The sequence below is a fragment of the Lactuca virosa genome, chromosome 9 (genome assembly GCF_052849685.1).
Source record: "Lactuca virosa cultivar CGN04683 chromosome 9, Lactuca_virosa_CGN04683_v6, whole genome shotgun sequence".
Lineage (NCBI taxonomy): Eukaryota > Viridiplantae > Streptophyta > Magnoliopsida > Asterales > Asteraceae > Lactuca > Lactuca virosa.
The window spans coordinates 96168278-96187687 of NC_136434.1; the positions used below are offsets into that span (position 1 = coordinate 96168278).

General features: G+C 32.6%; 3 protein-coding genes across 7 annotated transcripts; 2 read left to right on the forward strand and 1 right to left on the reverse strand.

Annotated features, from left to right (window-relative positions):
* Positions 1 to 166: 166 nt before the first annotated feature.
* On the forward strand, positions 167 to 7803 carry LOC145136644 (uncharacterized). 5 transcript variants are annotated; one of them, XM_079070760.1, is made up of 9 exons: positions 190 to 427; positions 1763 to 1807; positions 2121 to 2233; positions 3022 to 3269; positions 4492 to 4653; positions 4762 to 4909; positions 5137 to 5276; positions 5561 to 5596; positions 6889 to 7803. In XM_079070760.1, the coding sequence occupies exons 3-9, from the start codon at positions 2155 to 2157 to the stop codon at positions 7588 to 7590; spliced, it is 1515 nt and encodes a 504-aa protein (XP_078926886.1). In that variant the 5' UTR covers positions 190 to 427; positions 1763 to 1807; positions 2121 to 2154; the 3' UTR covers positions 7591 to 7803. The 5 variants fall into 5 exon arrangements, with proteins under 5 accessions (XP_078926885.1, XP_078926886.1, XP_078926884.1 ...); XM_079070761.1 differs by lacking the exon at positions 1763 to 1807 and having other exon boundaries at positions 194 to 296; positions 397 to 427; XM_079070762.1 differs by having other exon boundaries at positions 209 to 296.
* Positions 7804 to 9159: 1356 nt separating this feature from the next.
* On the forward strand, positions 9160 to 11143 carry LOC145135959 (PLAC8 family protein). The gene is made up of 4 exons (XM_079070175.1): positions 9160 to 9281; positions 9930 to 10165; positions 10362 to 10588; positions 10868 to 11143. Exons 2-4 carry the CDS (start codon positions 9982 to 9984, stop codon positions 11018 to 11020), a joined length of 564 nt encoding a protein of 187 aa, XP_078926301.1. The 5' UTR covers positions 9160 to 9281; positions 9930 to 9981; the 3' UTR covers positions 11021 to 11143.
* A 4779-nt stretch (positions 11144 to 15922) lies between these two features.
* LOC145138395 (putative mediator of RNA polymerase II transcription subunit 26b) lies at positions 15923 to 18993 on the reverse strand. The gene is made up of 9 exons (XM_079072489.1): positions 18086 to 18993; positions 17917 to 17985; positions 17699 to 17781; positions 17374 to 17426; positions 17146 to 17288; positions 17009 to 17036; positions 16546 to 16820; positions 16341 to 16431; positions 15923 to 16155 (listed from the first exon to the last, which is right to left on the reverse strand). Exons 1-9 carry the CDS (start codon positions 18461 to 18463, stop codon positions 16034 to 16036), a joined length of 1242 nt encoding a protein of 413 aa, XP_078928615.1. The 5' UTR covers positions 18464 to 18993; the 3' UTR covers positions 15923 to 16033.
* Between the last annotated feature and the right edge of the window lie 417 nt (positions 18994 to 19410).

Consider the following 19410-nt stretch of genomic DNA (forward strand, 5'->3'; position numbering starts at 1 on the left):
CCTTTAGTTTTGACATAAGGGAGGAAATAAGGGATCATTAATGTAATTTTGCCTATTATTTATTTGAAATAAATTAAAATGGTATTAATTAAACCTCAAAACTATCTAAAATATAATGACTTTTTATTTATTTGTGATTTGTCAAATATTGCAAATAAACCCATTGTATATGTTGGGAGCATAGGGGCGATTTTAAATGAATCTTTGGGGTTTTCCCGATATTTGCCCTTCGTTTGAAGCCCTAACTCAGGTTATGTTGTCTCCACCTTACCATTGACGAAGCTCATCTTTATCTGGTACGTCCTTTTCCCTCTCATGATATCGCTCGCTCTTGCATCATCTTCTCGAGCACACGCGCACAGCCGAAACAGTCAAATTGATCTGCTTGTGGTTTAGGGGAGGCGCTCTTCCTGAAGCTCATAGTCTGGTACTTCATTTCTTTATTGTACTGTAAATGTGTTTTTTAGTTCACGAATCATACACAACACAGATTTTGGTTAAATTTATACGAATCCAACCTTTTAAGATGTCTAGTGTTATATATGAGCGTTTATTTTCACAAAGAATCCATTAGAATTGATTTGAAGTTATTAGTAGTTGGAAACGATGAAATATTTCCGAAACTGTAAAGAAACAGTTTAAAACTGGATTTACTGTTGTGATTGACATGATCCAGACGAAGTCTATCAAGTAATCAGTTTAAGAACAAGATTTCCAATTAGACTGGTAGTTGTGGTCCAAGAAGGACAATACTTAATATTCTTGAGGTCTTTTTATTATCCTGATTGAATGAAATAATTAGTTAAGGAAGTAGAGACTTCATAACATATTAACATGAATGGGGTGTCATCCTTTTGGTTGAAAGTTCTACACATGATCTTCAACTATATGTTGCAGGGCTCTTTGACCGCATATGAGTCTGAATAAACACTATATGGAAGTTATACGTATATGTCTTCTTAGCATAGAATCCGAATAAAACATGAGAGTAATATGATCAAATTACAGTTTTTATTGTCAAACTACTACATGAATTCTTTGAGTGGTAGAATCATATTGTAGCTATGGCAACCACTGGAGTGTATAGAAGATTTTGGAGATTGTAGCTATGTCAACAAGTGTAAGATGTATAGTAGTTCTTAGAGATGAATAAACTGACATGTATTTATGGTTCAGTGATCAGTTCTTAAAGGAAAACACTATTGAATGATGCTTTTAGAGCAAACATAAATGTTGATTTTTTTATTATTTTCTCTCCCAAAAATCTTAAACACAAGATACAAACTCAACTATTGAAAATGATGTAAACATACTTGCTTCCACTAAAAATAGGAACATTTCTGGTTCTAGAAATTGTACAAAAGAAAGAAAAGATATTGTATGAGCTGTACCACTAAGAAAAGTTATTTAGTAGAATTCTATATTTAGTGTGGGATGATGCCAGAATGCTTTAATATTTGTATAGTATGTATGTCCCATCAGTCCATAATAACCCATTTAAATGATACTAAAAGCCATTTTTTGAATGAGATATAGTAGAGCTAGTTATAATATTAAGAGCCCTTATAAGTGCAATTAAACTAGGAGAGTATGCTTGGAACTTGTAGTAGGTATTTTCTCTTAGGAGACTTTCTAATGCAACGTTATGTTCAACAGTTTAAAAGGGGACATTGTCTGATACTCTGATATTGTCATTGTTATGTTTTTGCAACATATATTTTAGTGGGGGAATCTAGATAATTGGAAGTTATCTTTGTTGTAGAAAGTTGTGGAGTAGATCAGTGGAGGCTCTTAAAAGGTAGCTAAGGTTAGAAATGTTCTGGTTGTAAAAAGCATATTATTTGGAAGAAGAGTTTAATAATTTATACATATAAATTAAGCAAGAAGTTACAAAAAGTTCAAGAAGAGTAATCCAGACATTTCATTTGTCACTATTTATAGTCCAGTTCCAGAGTTATATTTACAAACCACACAGAAAATTACAAGGAAATGGAATTCATTGAATTCCATTCCATTCTTTGCGAAATCTTTTTCAATTCCTTTAGAATCTTGTTCCAGTGCTGTCTTTTTGAGTTGTTTGATTTTACATATGATATTAATTACAAACTTATGATTTACAGGGATTCTTGAATCTAGTTTTACATAGCTGGCAGGATGAGTGATGATGTTTTTGATGGACAAATGCTGGCAGACAAGCTGTCTAAACTCAACAGTTCTCAACAAAGTATAGAATGTATCCTTTTTTTGGCAGGAAAAGAACCCTTCATGCTTTTTGTAATTTGTCGACAAATATGTGATGGCTTGTAATCTTGTTTTACACATTTGAAAAAAAAACGGTTTCTTTTTAAAATTTATATTTTTCTTTCATTATGTAGATTCAATATGCATACCTAGTGTTCAGGCCTGTTTTTCCAATGTCTTCAAACTTTCAAAGACTTGGCTTTTTCTTTTATTTCTTTTTTTTAAAAAAAAAATTATCTTGAAGTCTATTATTCTTTTAAAATTGACTCATGTTGTCATTTCGGCTCTTAAGTCCATCAATTTGCTTCGTCTTACATTATTATCTCTATCGAAATGGAAGAATATATTGCAATAACATCACTTTAACGTTTACATGCACACTTATATTATTGTGTACCTTTGTATGTTATATGTTTGTCACTACATATATATATATATATATATATATATATATATATATATATATATATGTATGTATATATATACACACACACACACATACATAAAATGTGCGCTTGGAGGTGGTGTTCTGACCCATTTATAGGTGCATGGATTGATTTGGGTTATACGTTATCTCTAAGGGGTCAAATGGGTTGCTTAAATATGTAGCTTAAATCAAAGTGTATTTTAATAATCCATAATCTCTTTTTGTTTTACAAAAAAATAGTTTGTAGTTGTAATAAAAATATAATTTTGTAGCCATATATTTAAAACAATAATTGCTTATAAGTTATGGAGAAATTCTAGTCAAGCCTATGCTTTTCCTTAATCCTAGATTAGCACTATCCCATTTGTGTATGTCACAGAGGAAGAAAGCCAAACAGATTGTTGGAATATGGCATAAATCATTCAAATCTGCTCAGAAAGAGCAACATGTTGCTTTTCTGTATTTAGCCAATGACATTTTGCAAAATAGTAGGCGGAAGGGCAGTGAGTTTGTGAGTGAATTTTGGAAGGTCATGCCTTCAGCCCTCAAGCATGTTAATGAACATGGTGATGCAAATGGGAAGAAAGCAGCATCAAGACTGGTAATTTCTTTTAATAGCCTATCTTAATTTTCTTTCTAGCTTGTAGGTTTAATTGCATCGATGAATTATAGCAGAAGCATAATATACTTCATATTCAGTTCTTCATGTTTCTTTATTCAATGAATATATATTATACTTTTGGGTTTAACCATCAATTCGTTGCTAAGGTTTAGAACACATTTTCTTGACCCTAAATCCTTTCGATTGCCTGATTCATATGTATCTGTATCTGTTTCTTTATATTAAAATATTGAATCTGAGCTTGTTTGAATATTTTTATCTGTTTGTTTTAAAATTTTGTGAACTTTTACAGAAAGATATATTAACAGATGTTCGTAAAGGAAAATTAAAAATAAGATCGACTGTACATTAAAGCCAAACAGTACTTGAAGTAAAATTTGAAAGTTAGAAATAATCAATATAATTGTAGAAAAATAAGTCATTATTTCACCAGGAGACATTTTTCTAGTCATTTCCAAATTGACAATCTTTAACTTATGGTTCTTCCACATCAACAGGAGTAGAAATTTACATGTCATGGTTTTTAAGATGGAATGTTGAAATTCATGGGTGAAGGAGGTTGGAATTCAATTCCGCACTGATTTGCAACCAAATGCAGGATTGGAATGGAGTTGAATTCCAACTCCGGTCAAATCCACAGAATCCGGCAAACCAAACACCTGAAATCCTGCTGGAATATGCATTTTTCATGAACTTTGTTTGGATAAATTATCAAATTCATTAAGGTTAGGGACTTAGGGGGTAATCTCTAATCTGTGAGTTCGAAGAAGCTTAGGGGTTGTTCATTTCTTTGAAGTACTAGTAGGGATTGACAAAGGAGTTTTTCTGTATGATAGGTAGTCTCAAGGATTGAGTCATTCAATGAAACTGATGAAATCCTATCTGCTCTTGCTGTATAACTATAAAATATAAATGTTTGTAGAACATAATTATGCTACTTGTTGGTTGTCATCTTTTGGAGTATCGACTCATGATGTTGTGAAGGCATATATGTATGTTTGAGGATTTATGTCCATAATATTTAGAGTGACAGATACTTTTAACCATTTTACTTGGGTTTAGCTTCCAAGATTACCATTCTACTTGTAAAAAGCCTAAGATTAGTTCTATTTCTTGACCCTGTATGTTGGTTCAACGTTTGAATGATGATATATTCCATTACAATTTGAATGATGTTGGTTCCATACGATTACTTTAAAAGGTTGACATATGGGATGAAAGGAAGGTTTTTGGATCCCGTGGTCAGAATTTGAAAGATGAAATGCTTGGTAAAAGTCCTCCCACTCCATTGACTACCAATGGAAAGACTTCTACTTGTAACCCCATCAAGATAGTGAAAAGGGATGCCAACTCATTGAGACTTGTGAGTACCAGATTTCGCTTCCTTTCTTATATATAGATATTGTAACATCTGTTTGGGTTGATTTGATAATTGATACGAGTATTTAATAATATTGGTAAAATGTTGCAGAAATTGGCTGTGGGGGATATCCCAGAAAAGATAATGACTGCTATGCATGCGGTACATGATGAGAGTGGCATGGAAGATACCGCCTTAAACAACTGTGAAGCTGCTGTTCGCCGTTTTGGAAATTTGGAGAGAGATATTGAAACTCAAGGTAATAAATATATATATATATATATATATATATATATGTTTGTTTCTCTAGATAAGTTGCTATAGAATTTAAGAATCTTTTGCACATTTGAAATCCCATTGTGTTCAATCTTTTTGGGTGGGAGTGGACAAAAAGGACAGTACAACCTGTCACATGACAAACATGGCTGTAGACATGATTGGTGTATTGTTCTTTTATTTATTTATAACTATGTTTTTTGTTTTCAGGAGTTGCACTAGGACCTTCATTGGTAGAAGAGATACAGGAGCAAGAAAATGTACTTGAAGAATGTGTCACCCAACTTGAAACTGCTGAAAGGACCAGAACCTCATTGATTTCCCAGCTTAAACAAGCACTCCAGGATCAAGTATGATTGCATATTAATTCCATGCTCCTAAAAACTTAATGTTGAATCACTTACTTACATTTGGTAAATAAGACTTGTATTTACAGAAGAGACTGTTAAGTTAAAAAATCAAAGGTTATTACAATATTAGCGCATCTCATATCAAAATTCAAAACTGAAAACCTAAAACCTACAACCTTGGTGCTAGTTTAAAATTTGTAAAGTAGAATGTTAAAATTAAAAAACTCATTGTGATTATTACAATTGCTGTACATGATTATGTTTATTGTTGTAATCTGTTTCAGGAATTGAAGCTAGATGTTATTCAGAGCCAGTTGCAAGTATCTCTCTCTCTCCCCCCTTTTTATCCATGCTATAAAATTTATTGTTATTACTCTTATTATTTTTATTGCTATTGTATTGTTGTTGTTATTATTATTATTAATATTAAAGTGATATGAGTGTCAAACACCCCTTGTTGGGTGTGTTTGGAAATGATTTTTTTTTCACCATTTATTTTAAACAAAATAAATCACCAAATGACAACGAAAAATTCCATATTTTTATTACCTTGTTGATAAAAAATATTTATAAAAATACATGAAGATATTAAACTCATCTCAAAGACAATATGAGAAGGAGACTAGATTCTTAATTAAAATCACTAAACAAAAGAAAAATATAAGATAGTGCCTAAACTTAGTTACTGCCTCGCACTAATCTTGGATTCTAATGACCTATTTATAGTGAAGGTGTCCTTAAACTAACAGCAAGCAATCTTTAATCCTTATGAGTAAAGAGGTTAATAATAATAATAAAACACTAATCATAAGTTGATAATGATAAAAGGATACTAATCAAGTAATAATAAAAACACTAAGCCCCCAACAATTGCAAAATCTAACCAAACAGATGAATGAGACCACCCCTTGTTTATTTTATTACATTTTCCCTTTAATATTTTATGGGTTCTTCATAATATCTTGTCTCATATCAAATCATTGATTCCCAAGATCTTGTCTTAATTTTGGAACCAGAGAGACCAAAACCACAAAAAACAGCAAACCACAGGAACTAAATTAGCAGTTTTCTCTGAATAAAAAATGCAATGCATATGTATCAAATTGATACAAATCTATGCCCACAAACCACCAGCATCATTGTATCGTTTGATTCTTGATGATTCACCAACAATTTCCAGAAATCTTCATGCTTCAAGTCCAAAAATCTTCTTTCAGTTTCAGTGATCATTTTTTGCACAAAAATACTCCATGGCTTCTCTTATCCTCTTCTTGAGCCGATGAAAGTTGAAACCATAAAAGGTCTTGATTCCCCTTTATATATCTACGGATTCCTCCCCATAAAATATATCATAATTACTTTAATTGTGTCATAAAATTCCAAGACACAAAATAGCAATGAACTATGACTTTCACCCTTGTAATCATATATATATATATATATATATATATATATATATATATATATATATGATATAGCAACTATTTATTTCTAGCAAAGGTGTTTAAATACATTAGGAGGTGGATTTGTGTGTCATTATTTATTTTATTCCCTAAACATGTTTACCTATTTATTTATTTATGGTGGACATTTGTATCCGATGCTCTTGCAGGTTGCTCGACATCAAATTGATGATGCTGTAAATTTAAGGAAGAAGTTGGTATCACCTTCTCTTCCTCCAACCCAAAACCAACCACCACCACCTGAACTCACAACTGAATCCATGTCTTCTTACGGAACCACCACCCATGTCACAGAAGAAGACAACAAGAAAGCTGCCGCAGCTGCCGTCGCCGCCAAGCTTGCCGCCTCCACCTCCTCCGCACAGATGCTTGCCTCCGCCCTCTCTTCTCTAGTTGCCGAGGAGGCTGCCGCCTTTAATTCCCCCGGATTATCCCTATTCTCACCGGAAAAACGACAGAAGCTTGAAAAACCAATGCCCGTCTCCGATTTGACCAATTCCAATTCCGATTCCGGTTATTTCTCCAACAACCAAACACCATTCCCACCACCACCACCACTGCCGCCATCGTCCATGAGTTCTCCGGCGAATCAATTTGTTCAGTCCTCTGGATTAATGATGCCGCCGTATGTGTATGGTTCCAGCAGCCTGCCACCGCCACCCCCTTTGCCGTCACATATTGCAATGGGGTTGATGAGGCCTGGCCACCACCAGCAACAACAACAGCAGCAGCAGCAGAACCCATCTCAGCCACCACCAACGAATGGTGGTGGATACTACCGGCCGCCAGGTATTGGATTTTACGGGCAAGGGCATCAGCCGGCACCGCCACCGCCTGTGCCCCGCCAGTGAACCGGTTTTGTATATTAATAGGAATCTTAGACATGAATGTTCTGTTCAGTTCAGTTAAATGCTGTTGTTAAAACTCAACTCTAGGTCAGGTGAGATGAGATGTAACTGCAAGTAAATGTCACAAGTCAACTATACTATGGCTTGGCTTATAAGCTGCTTCTTGGTTGCTTGTATTACTTTTCTTAAAATTTCTACCCTTTTTATTTTACATTACATCTTCTCTTCTCTTATGTTGTAGAATTTTGGTCCTTGAGCTTTACAATGCTTAAATAAAATCATCTATGTAAGATTGCCGTCGACTAGAGAAAACCGGCGGTCAACATTTTATAGTTTTTCTTGCTCAAGTTTTGGAAAAGTTGCTGCTTCTTTATAGTTCATTGATCAACTAAAAAAAATCATGGTTGTAAAAGGTGTTATTTTTGTCCAACTAAAAAGATGGAACGAGGGACTTTATTTTTTGTGTGCGCAAAAAATATAAATGTTTTTTTTTTCGTTGTGATTATAAAAAATAGTCTTAAAAAGCTTTTTTATTGATGAAAGTTGATTGGTTTAAGAGGAAATAACATTAGTGTGGTAATAAAATTTTAAAGGGAAAATAACTTGCAAGGATAATTAATTTTTGGTTTTATTCATATTTAGTTATTTTTTTTATATGCTAACTTATTTTTTTTGAACTGGTTATTGCATGTCATATGTGTTTTTTGAGTACCATAAACTATATATGAACAAAAGTAAAATTTTATTACCTCATAATTCATTATCCAATTTTAATCCTTCATTTTAATTTTATTAAAAAAATTTATAACTTCACTTCATTTGGATCTTCAATTTTTTCCATCATTCAAGACAAAAATGTCAAGTGGGTATGTACATTAAACACTTGCATAGATTTTTGAGTTATACTAAAAAAGAATTATAAAAATAAATATTTATAAATGTTATAACAAAAAATAAGGAAAATTATTTTGATAATCAATTTATAAACATTTATTTTTTGCGTGTTATAAATATTTGTAAAAAAGTATTTCATAAGTCCTTTTTTAATCATCGTCTTATATCGATTAAAAACAATTAAGCAATTAAATGTGAATTTATATCCACTTGACATTCTTGTTAAAATTTGAAAAAAAAATAAAATTGAACTTCCAAATGAAGATAATGTTTGAATGACCATTAAAATAATTTTCATTTATTCTAATTACGACAATTTAATGTTTAATTATTTTTTTATTAAAGATAGATTTACAAAATAAAATTGTATAAAAATAAATATTTTACAAATTAATAGATTTTTTTATTAAAGTTAAAATAAAATATTAAGAAGGGACAATAAATTATGAGGTAACAAAAGTTACTTTTATTCATATTTAGTCCTTTTTTATTTTATATGTACATAATTTATGTATAAACTTATTTATAATACCTTCAAGGCTTCAATAACCGATTGCTATTTTCTAAAGACAAAAATTGATAGTCGAGACAAGCATTCCATTGTGGGCCAAAATTTCAAAGTCCAGTCCAATTTTAAAGACCTGAACAAAATCACAAAATTCCCCAAATATTCCGTATTCCGTGTCCCTCCGGTAATGTTATTCTGAGCTCTCACACTACCGACTGCCGAGTCCCGACTGCTTGTGAGGTCGATGGCTTTTAACAACAATCAAAACTAACGCAGGAGCTCATCATTTCAGGCAAGTTTTTACGTTACCGATTCCTCATAAAACTTGATTTTTTCATTAGATGAAAAAGGAAAATGTACATAGTAGTGTTTGATCGAATAAACCCTATTAAATTGTATCCTGATGGCAAATAGTTCGACTCATGGAGCCTTCTGCTCTAACCCTACACTAATCGGGCATATTCTGCTTCTTCGGGTCAAGATAGACCATATGAATATGTGTTTGTTGCATGAATTTGCTATGATCTTTGATGGAGCTTTCGGTTATTCTGATAACAAATTCGATAATTTCTAATACCTTAAGTGTTGTTTAGAAGATGAAGAATCATCTAATCAAGAAAACAGCCCCTGTTCTTTTAATCTCCCGTATATGAAACCAAATTGATTATCTATTTATCTGATACCTAACCTTTAAGGGTTGTTTGGATGTGCATTTTGAATGTGATTATATGATATTGAATGAAATTGCTACAAGAGATAGTCTTTAGGATGAGCCTTTGCTACATTGAGTTGTAACTATCAGTTTTGATGGAGTTGAAGTGTCTGGCATACTCTGGTTGAAAATCCTGGATCCATCACTGATCAGTGTCATAATTCTTTTCTTATTATAGTGCTGTGTGTATGCTTAGCTTAGCTTTAACTATCTGTTATGACATTGTAGGGTTTTTGTTATGAAATGCTTGCTTCTTAACTGAAGAAAAGTGAATAAGAAAATGAAGGAGCAGATTGGGTACATACCACCCCGTTATATTCCCCTGGGCCAGTCTGATCATGAACCATCAGATCTAGAGACAAGTATACTTTCAACCAATGATCAACCTCCATCTCCCAAAAAGAATGATGTCCCACTTGAGTGGTCCTCTGGAATATGTGCTTGTTTTGATGATCTTCAGAGCTGTAAGCTAACTTCTTCCCTATTTGCATTCTATTTTTACAAGTTGATAACTATATTATGCCAGAAATAGCAACCTACTTTCATTTCTTCCTATTACAACATTCTACTTTGAAAAGTCTACAATGTTCATATTGGTTTGAATGAGAGTGATTGACCGTTTTGCCCTTGGTTATTGGTTTGATTTGTTTTGTGGGATAGGCATTGTTGGTAGTGTATGCCCTTGCTTTCTTTTTGGAAAGAATGCAGAGTTTCTAGAATCCAACAGTTTCATGGGACCATGTACAACACATTTCATCATGTGTGGCGTCATCAATACCTTTTGCTGCTTCATAACTGGAGGCTTGATTCTAGCCTTTCCTGGATGCTTTACTTCATGCTATGCCTGTGGATACCGCAAAGCACTACGTGCAAAGTTTAATCTGCAGGTATGCAATACAGAAATATATATATTTTTTTCACACTTTCTCTTATTACAGAAATAGCAATGTACTTTTCAAAAAAAAAATTATTACAACATTCTTATTTCAAATTATTTTTGGCACCAATTTATCGATTTAGTTTTTGATTTATTAATCATCAAAAAATAATAGTTCAGGGGGTAAATGGTAAATGTTAAAAGTATGTTGTGTTTTTTTTTTTCCCTAAAACAATTTCCAAGTGGTTTCTCATGACAATGACTCGGGTTTTTGTTTTCGAAAATTCAGGAAGCTCCATGTGGGGACTTTGTAACACATCTTTGCTGTCACTTATGTGCGGTGTGTCAAGAGTATAGGGAAATCCGTGAAAGATCTCTCAACATCGATCCTCATGCAAATATAGTAGAAATTACACCACCTCCTCTTCAAACAATGGATTAGATAGTCTTATCTTGTTTTGTTTTCTTTGTTTCAAAATAGAGTTATGCCATATTTACAAGATTTTATTAATGTTGTTTGTTTTGAGTATTGATATTATATATACTTCAAAACCAATACTTTTCATCCCTTTTGAGGCGTTGATCCAAATATTATATTACAACAAACATACATGAATGTATAATATTAATTGAGAAAAGGATGAGAGAAATGATAAACGATGAGGCACATGCACTGAAGAAGAATGCATGGTGCTTGCAAGTTGCAAACAAGGAGTATGATGTTAAATAATAATAATAATAATAATTAAAAATAAAAACAAGACATGGCTCATTACCTTTCCAGATTATTGAAAGGCCAACTTTCTAGTTATCAATAATGACTTATTATTTGACTTTCGCATTTCTAAATACCATTTACATAAATGCCAACAGAATATTATCCATCTTTGTTTAAATACTTTACGTATCCAATAATATATATTGCAATAATTATTATGTGTAGAAATAATATGATAATCATATAGTTGATTGACTTGGTATTTGGTCTAAATAAATATTCATGGGGTAGATCTTATTGTCCTTCTTAAAGATTATGTTGACTATGTTTACTAAGTTATGTTCATTTACTTTTATTTTAGTATGGTTTTGTTTGTAACATATATTTGGTATGATCTTTTTAACTTAAATCTCTCCAAAAATTGTCATTTCAATTACACATAAGGTTATAATCCGATTTGTTTCACTTAATTAGGGCACCGTTGTTTCTTTTTTGTAGGGATGACTTATCTTTTTAAAATTTTAACTAAACATGAACTACATAAATCCTCCATGTAGTTAACCAAAAACTACGAATTGAGTTATCCTTCAGTTTTCGCATTTCTTGTCGGGTTAAGAATGAATTTAGCCAACGAACAACTTCAGTTATTTATTGTTAAATATGACTTGAGCATTTGAATGATTCTCATGAAGCATTTGAGTTCAGTGGAGCACTTGGAGTTCAATGGAGCATCTAAGAAGGGAATGGAGCATGTGAGAAAGGAATGGAGCATCTAAGAAAGGAACGAAACACCTAAGAAATGAATGGAACACATGAGAAGGGAAAAGGATATCTGATGATGCTCCATGATGAAGATGTACCATCTAGAGAGTGGATGCGTCAATTGGGAAGAAAGTGTGCCATCCATGATGAGGATGCGCCACCTTGGAAACCTGATGTGCCACTCTTGAAGAGGGTGCACCACCTCTTGCACAAGATACATCATCCTCAAGCTTGATTCGCCATCTTGGTGTAAGGGTGCGCCACATACATTCCTGATGAGCCATGGTATCCCTTGATGAACCACTTATGATACAAGGTACACTAGGATGTTTAAGATTATTCGAGGATGCTCGGATGCTCAAGGTGGATGACCCAAATGGCATGATGCACCATTTTGATGGAGAGTGTGCCATCATGATGGACGATGCTCCATCATATGATGCGTCATTAGCATTCCTAATGAGACATCTTGGTTCATGATGCTCCATCATGTGTATTGCCGATGCTCAGGCAAAGTAGCTGAAGGATAAGGGTTTCAGAAGCGACTACATAGCAGAATGTGATTGTTTGACACCTTTCATTGGCCTATGGATTAATGGGCTTGGCCCATTAGGGTTTTAGGTTTGGTCTTTAGTTTATAAATAGGGGTGTATGCTAGTCATTTGTTTGTGTCTTGAATTATAGTGAGTAGGTGAAGCTTTTTTGAATTGTATTTATAACCTCTGTTTGAGAGCTCATAAATAAAGAATACTCCCCTGCTGCTCGTAGACATGAGTTACCTTGACCGAATTACGTGAATACTATGTCTTGTGTGCTTTTGGTTTCCTGTTTTATCCGCTTTACTTCCTAACATTTCTAAAACACCAATTTATACACTTTATTAAATTAAAATGTAACCAACAATGAAAATTGTCTTTAATCCGTCCTTATGACTTGCTATAGGTACAACAAGACAACAAGTTATGAATTTTTTTCACAGTAATTATCCAAATTAAAATTTTTATTTTGAATTTGGCCCAAACATTATTTTTTTACAATTTTTTCAATATCCTCGCACATATTCATTTTTATGCATGTATTTTAAAGATTTTTTTTTTGTCTAATATTACAACTTGGTGTTTTTTCACAAATTCGTTTATACATATTTATTTTCTAACTTTTTATATTTTTATTTTCATAAAGGGAAATCTCCAAAAAAGTCTTAATATTTTACCCTAATTTATGAAAAAAATCATAAACTAAAATGTGTTTACGAAAAAGAATCAATTACCGGTAAAAATAATGATTTGACCCATTTTTACCGGTTTCATTACTTATATGGTTTTATTAAAGTCTCATTATTTTACCATAATTTATGAATAAGTTCCAAATTAAATTTAGTGATAATTTGACAATTTTCAACATGTAACATACATTTTACCGGTTTCATTGCTGACCTGAACGTCTAGTCATTAAACGAGCTGATAAGATAGATATGATGAGTTATATAATGCTACGTTTATCGTAAAATTTGATATTCATCTTATCAACTCATTTATGACTATGTATCCAGGTCAGCAATGAAACCGGTAAAATGGGAAAAAGAAGTTAGGAAATGAGTTGATGTCTGATGAGATGGATATACCGGGTTACATAAGATTAGATAGATAATTTAAAATTTCTTATAAACTTAAAAAATGACTAAGTTTTTACTAGTTTATTTAATTATTGCAGTTTTCGTTGGATGCATTTTATATTCCAAAAAATATACAATACATCAGGATATGATGTTTTATGGTAAACATAACATTATATAACCCAACATATTCATCTCATCAGCTCATTTAAAAACTAGGCGTCCAGGTCAACAATGAAATTTGTAAAATGTATGTTACTGGGAGAAAATGGCCAAGTCATCGCTAAATTTTAATTGAGGACTTATTCGTAAATTAAGGTAAAATAATGAGACTTTAATGGAACCAGGTAAGTGATGAAACCGGTAAACTGGGAAAATTGATCAAATCGTCGTTTTTACCGGTAATTCATATTTTTTCGTAAACAAATTTTAGTTTGAGATTTTTTCGTAAATTAGGGTAAAATATTAGGACTTTTCTGGAGATTTCCCTTTTCATAAATATAAACTTGTAAAAACCTTTTTTTTTAATATTTGTTCTAAAAAATGAAAAAAAAGAAAGAAAGAAAGAAACTAAGTGTGGAAAAAATTGCAAAAAAAAGTACTTTTGTAAAAAAAAAATTGTAAAAAGAACTAAATTTTAATTAAAAAACATTTACAAACAATTTTGTAAAAAGTTGGGGCAAATTGTACAAAAATTTAGAGCAAATTCATAACAAAAATTTAAAGTTGTGTTAAGTTGGTAATTTATTGTACGGTGTATCTGCTAACAAGTCGGTGGGGACAATGATACAGATTATTGGCCAATTTCAGTGTTAACCTTTTTTTTGTCCATGTGGTTACTTTGCATTTGTCATGGATTGTATCCCCTTATGTGATTCAATGGTTGATTGCATATCACCATAACTACAAGTAATTCGATTGCAAACCCTATTATTGATTAGTCATCTTATATGATTCAATGGTTGATTTGGTTGGAAAGCTATTCAATTTCAGTCAGTTTTACTTCACCTATTGTACTCATAATTGTTATGAAAAAATCGAAAGCCAACACATTTAGCCACCAGTGATGTACAAACATTAAGCTGGTCGGCCACCCAACCATGATCGTATTTCATTTATTGGAGATGATAAAATACGGAAAACATGTAGTCCATGCCGAATGAAGGGGCATTATGTTGTATTTTTTTTGCGTTCCAGGTGAATCTTGACTGTTTTTTGGAATTATGTTAGTGCTTTTTTTTTTTAATTATGTTTCACAAATAATTTTATGAAATGTTATGTTTTTTTTCCTAAATTTAAATTCTTAATAGTTATGAAGTGAATTTGATATTCCCCCTTTCGTCTTTTTTGCTGTATACTAGTATATCACTTGGTTTCATTTTATTCTTGAAAAGACCCATAAGTCGGACAAATTAAAGGGATTTCATGCCGGGAATCAAGTGGTCATAGTAAGAAAATATAGACGTTTCGTAGAATAAATAGCAAATGAATTTTTTTTTTTATAATAGATATCATTGAGAGAATCATTGTGCCAAATTAAAGGCATTTTGTAATTTTGAAAAAAATATATATATTTATTTTAATTTTTTTGAGTGGATAGGCCATCTATTAATTAAGTCCTCAGTCATGAGTGTTGATTGGACCATAAGAAGATAAACATAAACATAGAGGGACCATAAGAAGATAAACATAGAAAAATAGAGAATGTATGTAGTCACAAAAAGCACGTGGGGTTTTCTTTCTGGAGTGGTGGTCCACACGCTACACACAGTCAAACAACTTGACCAAGAGTTTTGTCTCAATAGTCAATTCTGTTAATTTGGTAGGAATTCTATTTAACAAAAAAAAAAAGTATTATTGTTTAACACCGCCTCTACTTCTAAGAAAATGCAATTTGGTATTGACTTGGTCTAAAACTAGATACATACTCCAATTTGTATTAGAGAAATTAAATATCCTCCTATCCTATTATTTTTTCTCCTACAAATCCTCCAACCCATTTAATTTCTCTTTCTTTTAAGTTGAAAATATATATATATATATATATATATATATATATATATATATATATATATATATAAACTCAAAACAATGTATTTCAACCTTCTAATTTTGAAAATTTAAGTTAACAGAAGGATTTTTGGAAAAACCTTGAACATAAACCGATAATCTATTTTAAAACAGATCTCAAACCTATAAACCATTGTTGAAAAGATTCAGATCCTACGGCTGTGGCTGTTCAATCGATCGACTCATAAAATGCATTTTTATTGTGTTTGAACTCGAAGAATCTATCTTTTGTTTTGTTTAAAACTTTAAGCTATAAAATCAAAAAACACTTTCTACCACTCTTCATTTCATCACCGATGTCTGTTGTGGTTGCTTCCGGGCCTAACATTCTGCTGATTTCTTACTGGAAAACCGTTCTTTGGCTTCGGTAGGTCCCGCAACTCCATCACTTGTATCGTTCGCTGCCTTTTCGCTGTTCAAAACAAAAAAGCTCATCAATGAGAAGGGCATTTATGTCCTTTTACATGACGAGAGATAGAGAGTGAGTCAACACTTTTTTAGGTGGAAGAAAAAAGTTGCAATTTTTGTCTAATGCACACCAAACACAGTACAACTTGTTCTTAAAAAATGGGACCTAATCAAAGAAAGAACACAAACCATTTTCCGCTTGTTGATACCGTTCCTGGAGCTTTCTCTTTGCCGTTTCAAATTTATCTTGAGTGGTTGCCTCGCCAGATACCCTTTGGTTCTGTTCATCAAATTACAAAAACAGCGAGTAAGTTACAGTTTTGGCCCCTGTATTATATCACTTTTTCTAGATATGGTCCCACAGAGAATTTTATTGCATTAATCAATGACTCACGCTTTGTTGAGGTCTCTTTGGAACGGTTTGCATCTTCCTTTCCGGGTTTGGTTTGACCCGTGTTCCTGGAGCGGACTCTGGAACTGAAGGTTTGACCGGTTTCACAACAGTTGGTTGTTTCTTCTTCATCTTTGTTAAATCTTCAGATTTGAACTCGTTCTTACGAACTGTAATTGGGACGTTTGATGGTTTTTGGTGTTTTGATTTTGGTACATTTTGTTTCTCGGTTCTAATATCGTTACGGTTCTTGTTGTATCCCGTACTGTTTCCAAGATCTGTAACAATGGAAGATGATGAGTAAGACAGACAGACAGACTGACAGGACAAGCTTTCTAGGACTATTTTTGATAATCAGTACAACTTGTTATGTTCTGTCATGTCCTCTCCTGTGTAACATGGATGACGCCTAACTGACCAAATTGAAAAATAAAATAAAATTAAAGTTTTGATAAAGTCAACTCACTTCCATAATCGTCCATGCCATCAAAGAACTTCGCGCACACACGGCCAAAAAACAATAAAAGTCAGAATACGACTGCAAAAGCATTAAAAAAATATCGTTCTTTTAGAAAATATGGGAAATTTGAATTTAATGCATACCTCGGATAGCTCTAATGACGAGTGAGGGTAAAAGAATGCAAGATCATCAAGAGGAGGAGATGGGAGGCCTTCTTCTTCTTCTCCTTCTACTTCTTCATCAAGAACAGAAGGATTCAAAGACTCGGGTGTAGCTTCAGAAACCACTATTCATTGTAACAAAACAATTAATCAAATTACTGATGCAAATACTCAACATTAAATCAAGATTTTGTTTCCTGAATCAAATACCTGTCGGTTTTTCGATAGCAACCACCCATTCGTCCACCATAACCTTCCACTCTCTGCATTTTAAAAACCATTTTGTCATGCACGTGTAACTCCAAGGGTAAAATCGACTTTTCGTTTCAAACGAATGAAAGTACATCTATGAACAAGAACAACACACGGGGTTGCTAGAAATGAAACGAGCATATAATCATGTGGACAAATTAGTATTCCATTTCAAGAGGATGAATCAATCTTATGCTCGAATCAAGTCACATTGATTATTCACGACTAACCGTTATTTTACTTAAATTTAATAAGTCTCGAGTAAAGTAAGAGAGATTCATACTCTATGAGTGTCTTTGCAATATCACGAACATCCTTTGATGCATGCTTTCGAACAACATTGACAGATTTTCCAATCTCAGTTGCCTGAAGTTCAGTGGCATCCATAAATCAATCAATTGAAGTCTTGAATATATTAAAGAAGATAGAACTATGTATTTATAAATTCATAAATTATAAGAACAAGGAAGAACAAGTCTTTGATAGATGTTGTATCCGAACCTTGAGAGTTTCCACCGATAGATTCATCAGCTGAAGCTTTCTCAATGAGTTGTACAACACCGATTCAGACTAGCAAAGAAAAATGATAGACAATGAACATAAAGCACAAATCCAAGAACTCGATTTGTTCAAAAACAAGTTAGAATTAAAATCAACGAATGTGAAGTACCTCATCTTGATTGTTGTCGACAATCTCTTTAATCCTCATAACCTCACCAAAAATCAAGGATTCCTCTTCGATTTCATCGGTCAAAGCTTCGGCGACTCCATAATCGTAATTGTTAATTTGATGGTTACCCACATTAAGGTCTTGCTGTTCTTGGTCTCCAGGCAAACCTAATTCCACCTTATCACATCCAGAACACTTAATCAATTTACAAGAGAACAAAGTTTCAGCAATGCCATCTCTCCTAATCCGAAACTCGTTTGAGTAATCCGAAGCAGCAACGATGATTGCTTTCTCGATGGTTTCAAATATATCGCCATTTGAGCTCTTAAAATACTCCCTCCAGTAATCCATTCGTGCAGCAGATTTCGAAGCTGCCATTGTAACCGCCTCGCCTCCACCAAACTCGAAAAATAAAAAATCCACAAAGATCAAATACTTCGATTATTTGAAAGATCTTTGGTGGGGTGTACCCGATGATCCAAGACCCGATTTGATTGCACCCCACAAATCGAAAAGCTTCGATTTTGAAACAAATTTGGTAGAAATTAGGGGAACAACAGAAGAACAGAAGAAAGGAACAACGGGTAACAAGTGATGATCTGTTATCTCTACAATCAAAGCGATTGAAGTAGTGAAAGAGAAACCGATCAGATTGTTGTATCAGTTGGTGGTAAGATTTCTGTGGAGACGACGAAAAATGTGATTCTATAGAAATTCAAGTATTTATGTATATATGTATATGTTTTGTATTTTAAGCGTTTTGTTTAGGCTGTGAAATGGAAATCTGTGAGGAACCCAGATGGGGTTTATGCAAGAAATGATAAGAGATATTGAAGAATCCGAAATCGATAATCAAGTAAAGAAAATATTGTTGTAGTTATTAGAGATTTTTTGCCCTTTTCTTGAAAAAGTATATATAATTATTATTATATACATTCAATCGATGGGGCTAGAAATGGAAGATCTATATTATTTCGTTTGGGCAGGTGAGACAAACACAACGCAAAGCAGTAACAGGTAGAATCTTTCTAAGAAACAACATTTACTTTCAGTTTTCTACTTCTTGTGCTCTTTTCCTAAATGGCTGAAATATTTGTTTATGATTTATATACTTTTACCTAAAAAGTGTTTTTAATAATCGTTGTTTTACGATGTTGTATATAGATCATAGATGTTTATTTATGTAATTGATATAAGTTATTTAAATATGTTTTAACAGATTAAAATATTATAAAGTAAAATGTTGCATATTTTGATTTTCTTTTTCAAATATGATTGTATATTTTATCTGAAAATAACTTTGTTACACACATTAAAAAATAAAA

Coding starts and splice junctions, on each gene's coding strand:
- LOC145136644 (XM_079070759.1), top strand. CDS start 2,155: ATGAGTGATGATGTTTTTGATGGACAAATGCTGGCAGACAAGCTGTCT. Junction 3,270..4,491: donor AGAAAGCAGCATCAAGACTG/GTAATTTCTTTT, acceptor TTACTTTAAAAG/GTTGACATATGGGATGAAAG. Junction 5,597..6,888: donor TTATTCAGAGCCAGTTGCAA/GTATCTCTCTCT, acceptor ATGCTCTTGCAG/GTTGCTCGACATCAAATTGA.
- LOC145135959 (XM_079070175.1), top strand. CDS start 9,982: ATGAAGGAGCAGATTGGGTACATACCACCCCGTTATATTCCCCTGGGC. Junction 10,166..10,361: donor TTTTGATGATCTTCAGAGCT/GTAAGCTAACTT, acceptor TTTGTGGGATAG/GCATTGTTGGTAGTGTATGC. Junction 10,589..10,867: donor GTGCAAAGTTTAATCTGCAG/GTATGCAATACA, acceptor TCGAAAATTCAG/GAAGCTCCATGTGGGGACTT.
- LOC145138395 (XM_079072489.1), bottom strand. CDS start 18,463: ATGGCAGCTTCGAAATCTGCTGCACGAATGGATTACTGGAGGGAGTAT. Junction 17,289..17,373: donor TGCTATCGAAAAACCGACAG/GTATTTGATTCA, acceptor TACAATGAATAG/TGGTTTCTGAAGCTACACCC. Junction 17,037..17,145: donor CGTCATTAGAGCTATCCGAG/GTATGCATTAAA, acceptor GTGTGCGCGAAG/TTCTTTGATGGCATGGACGA.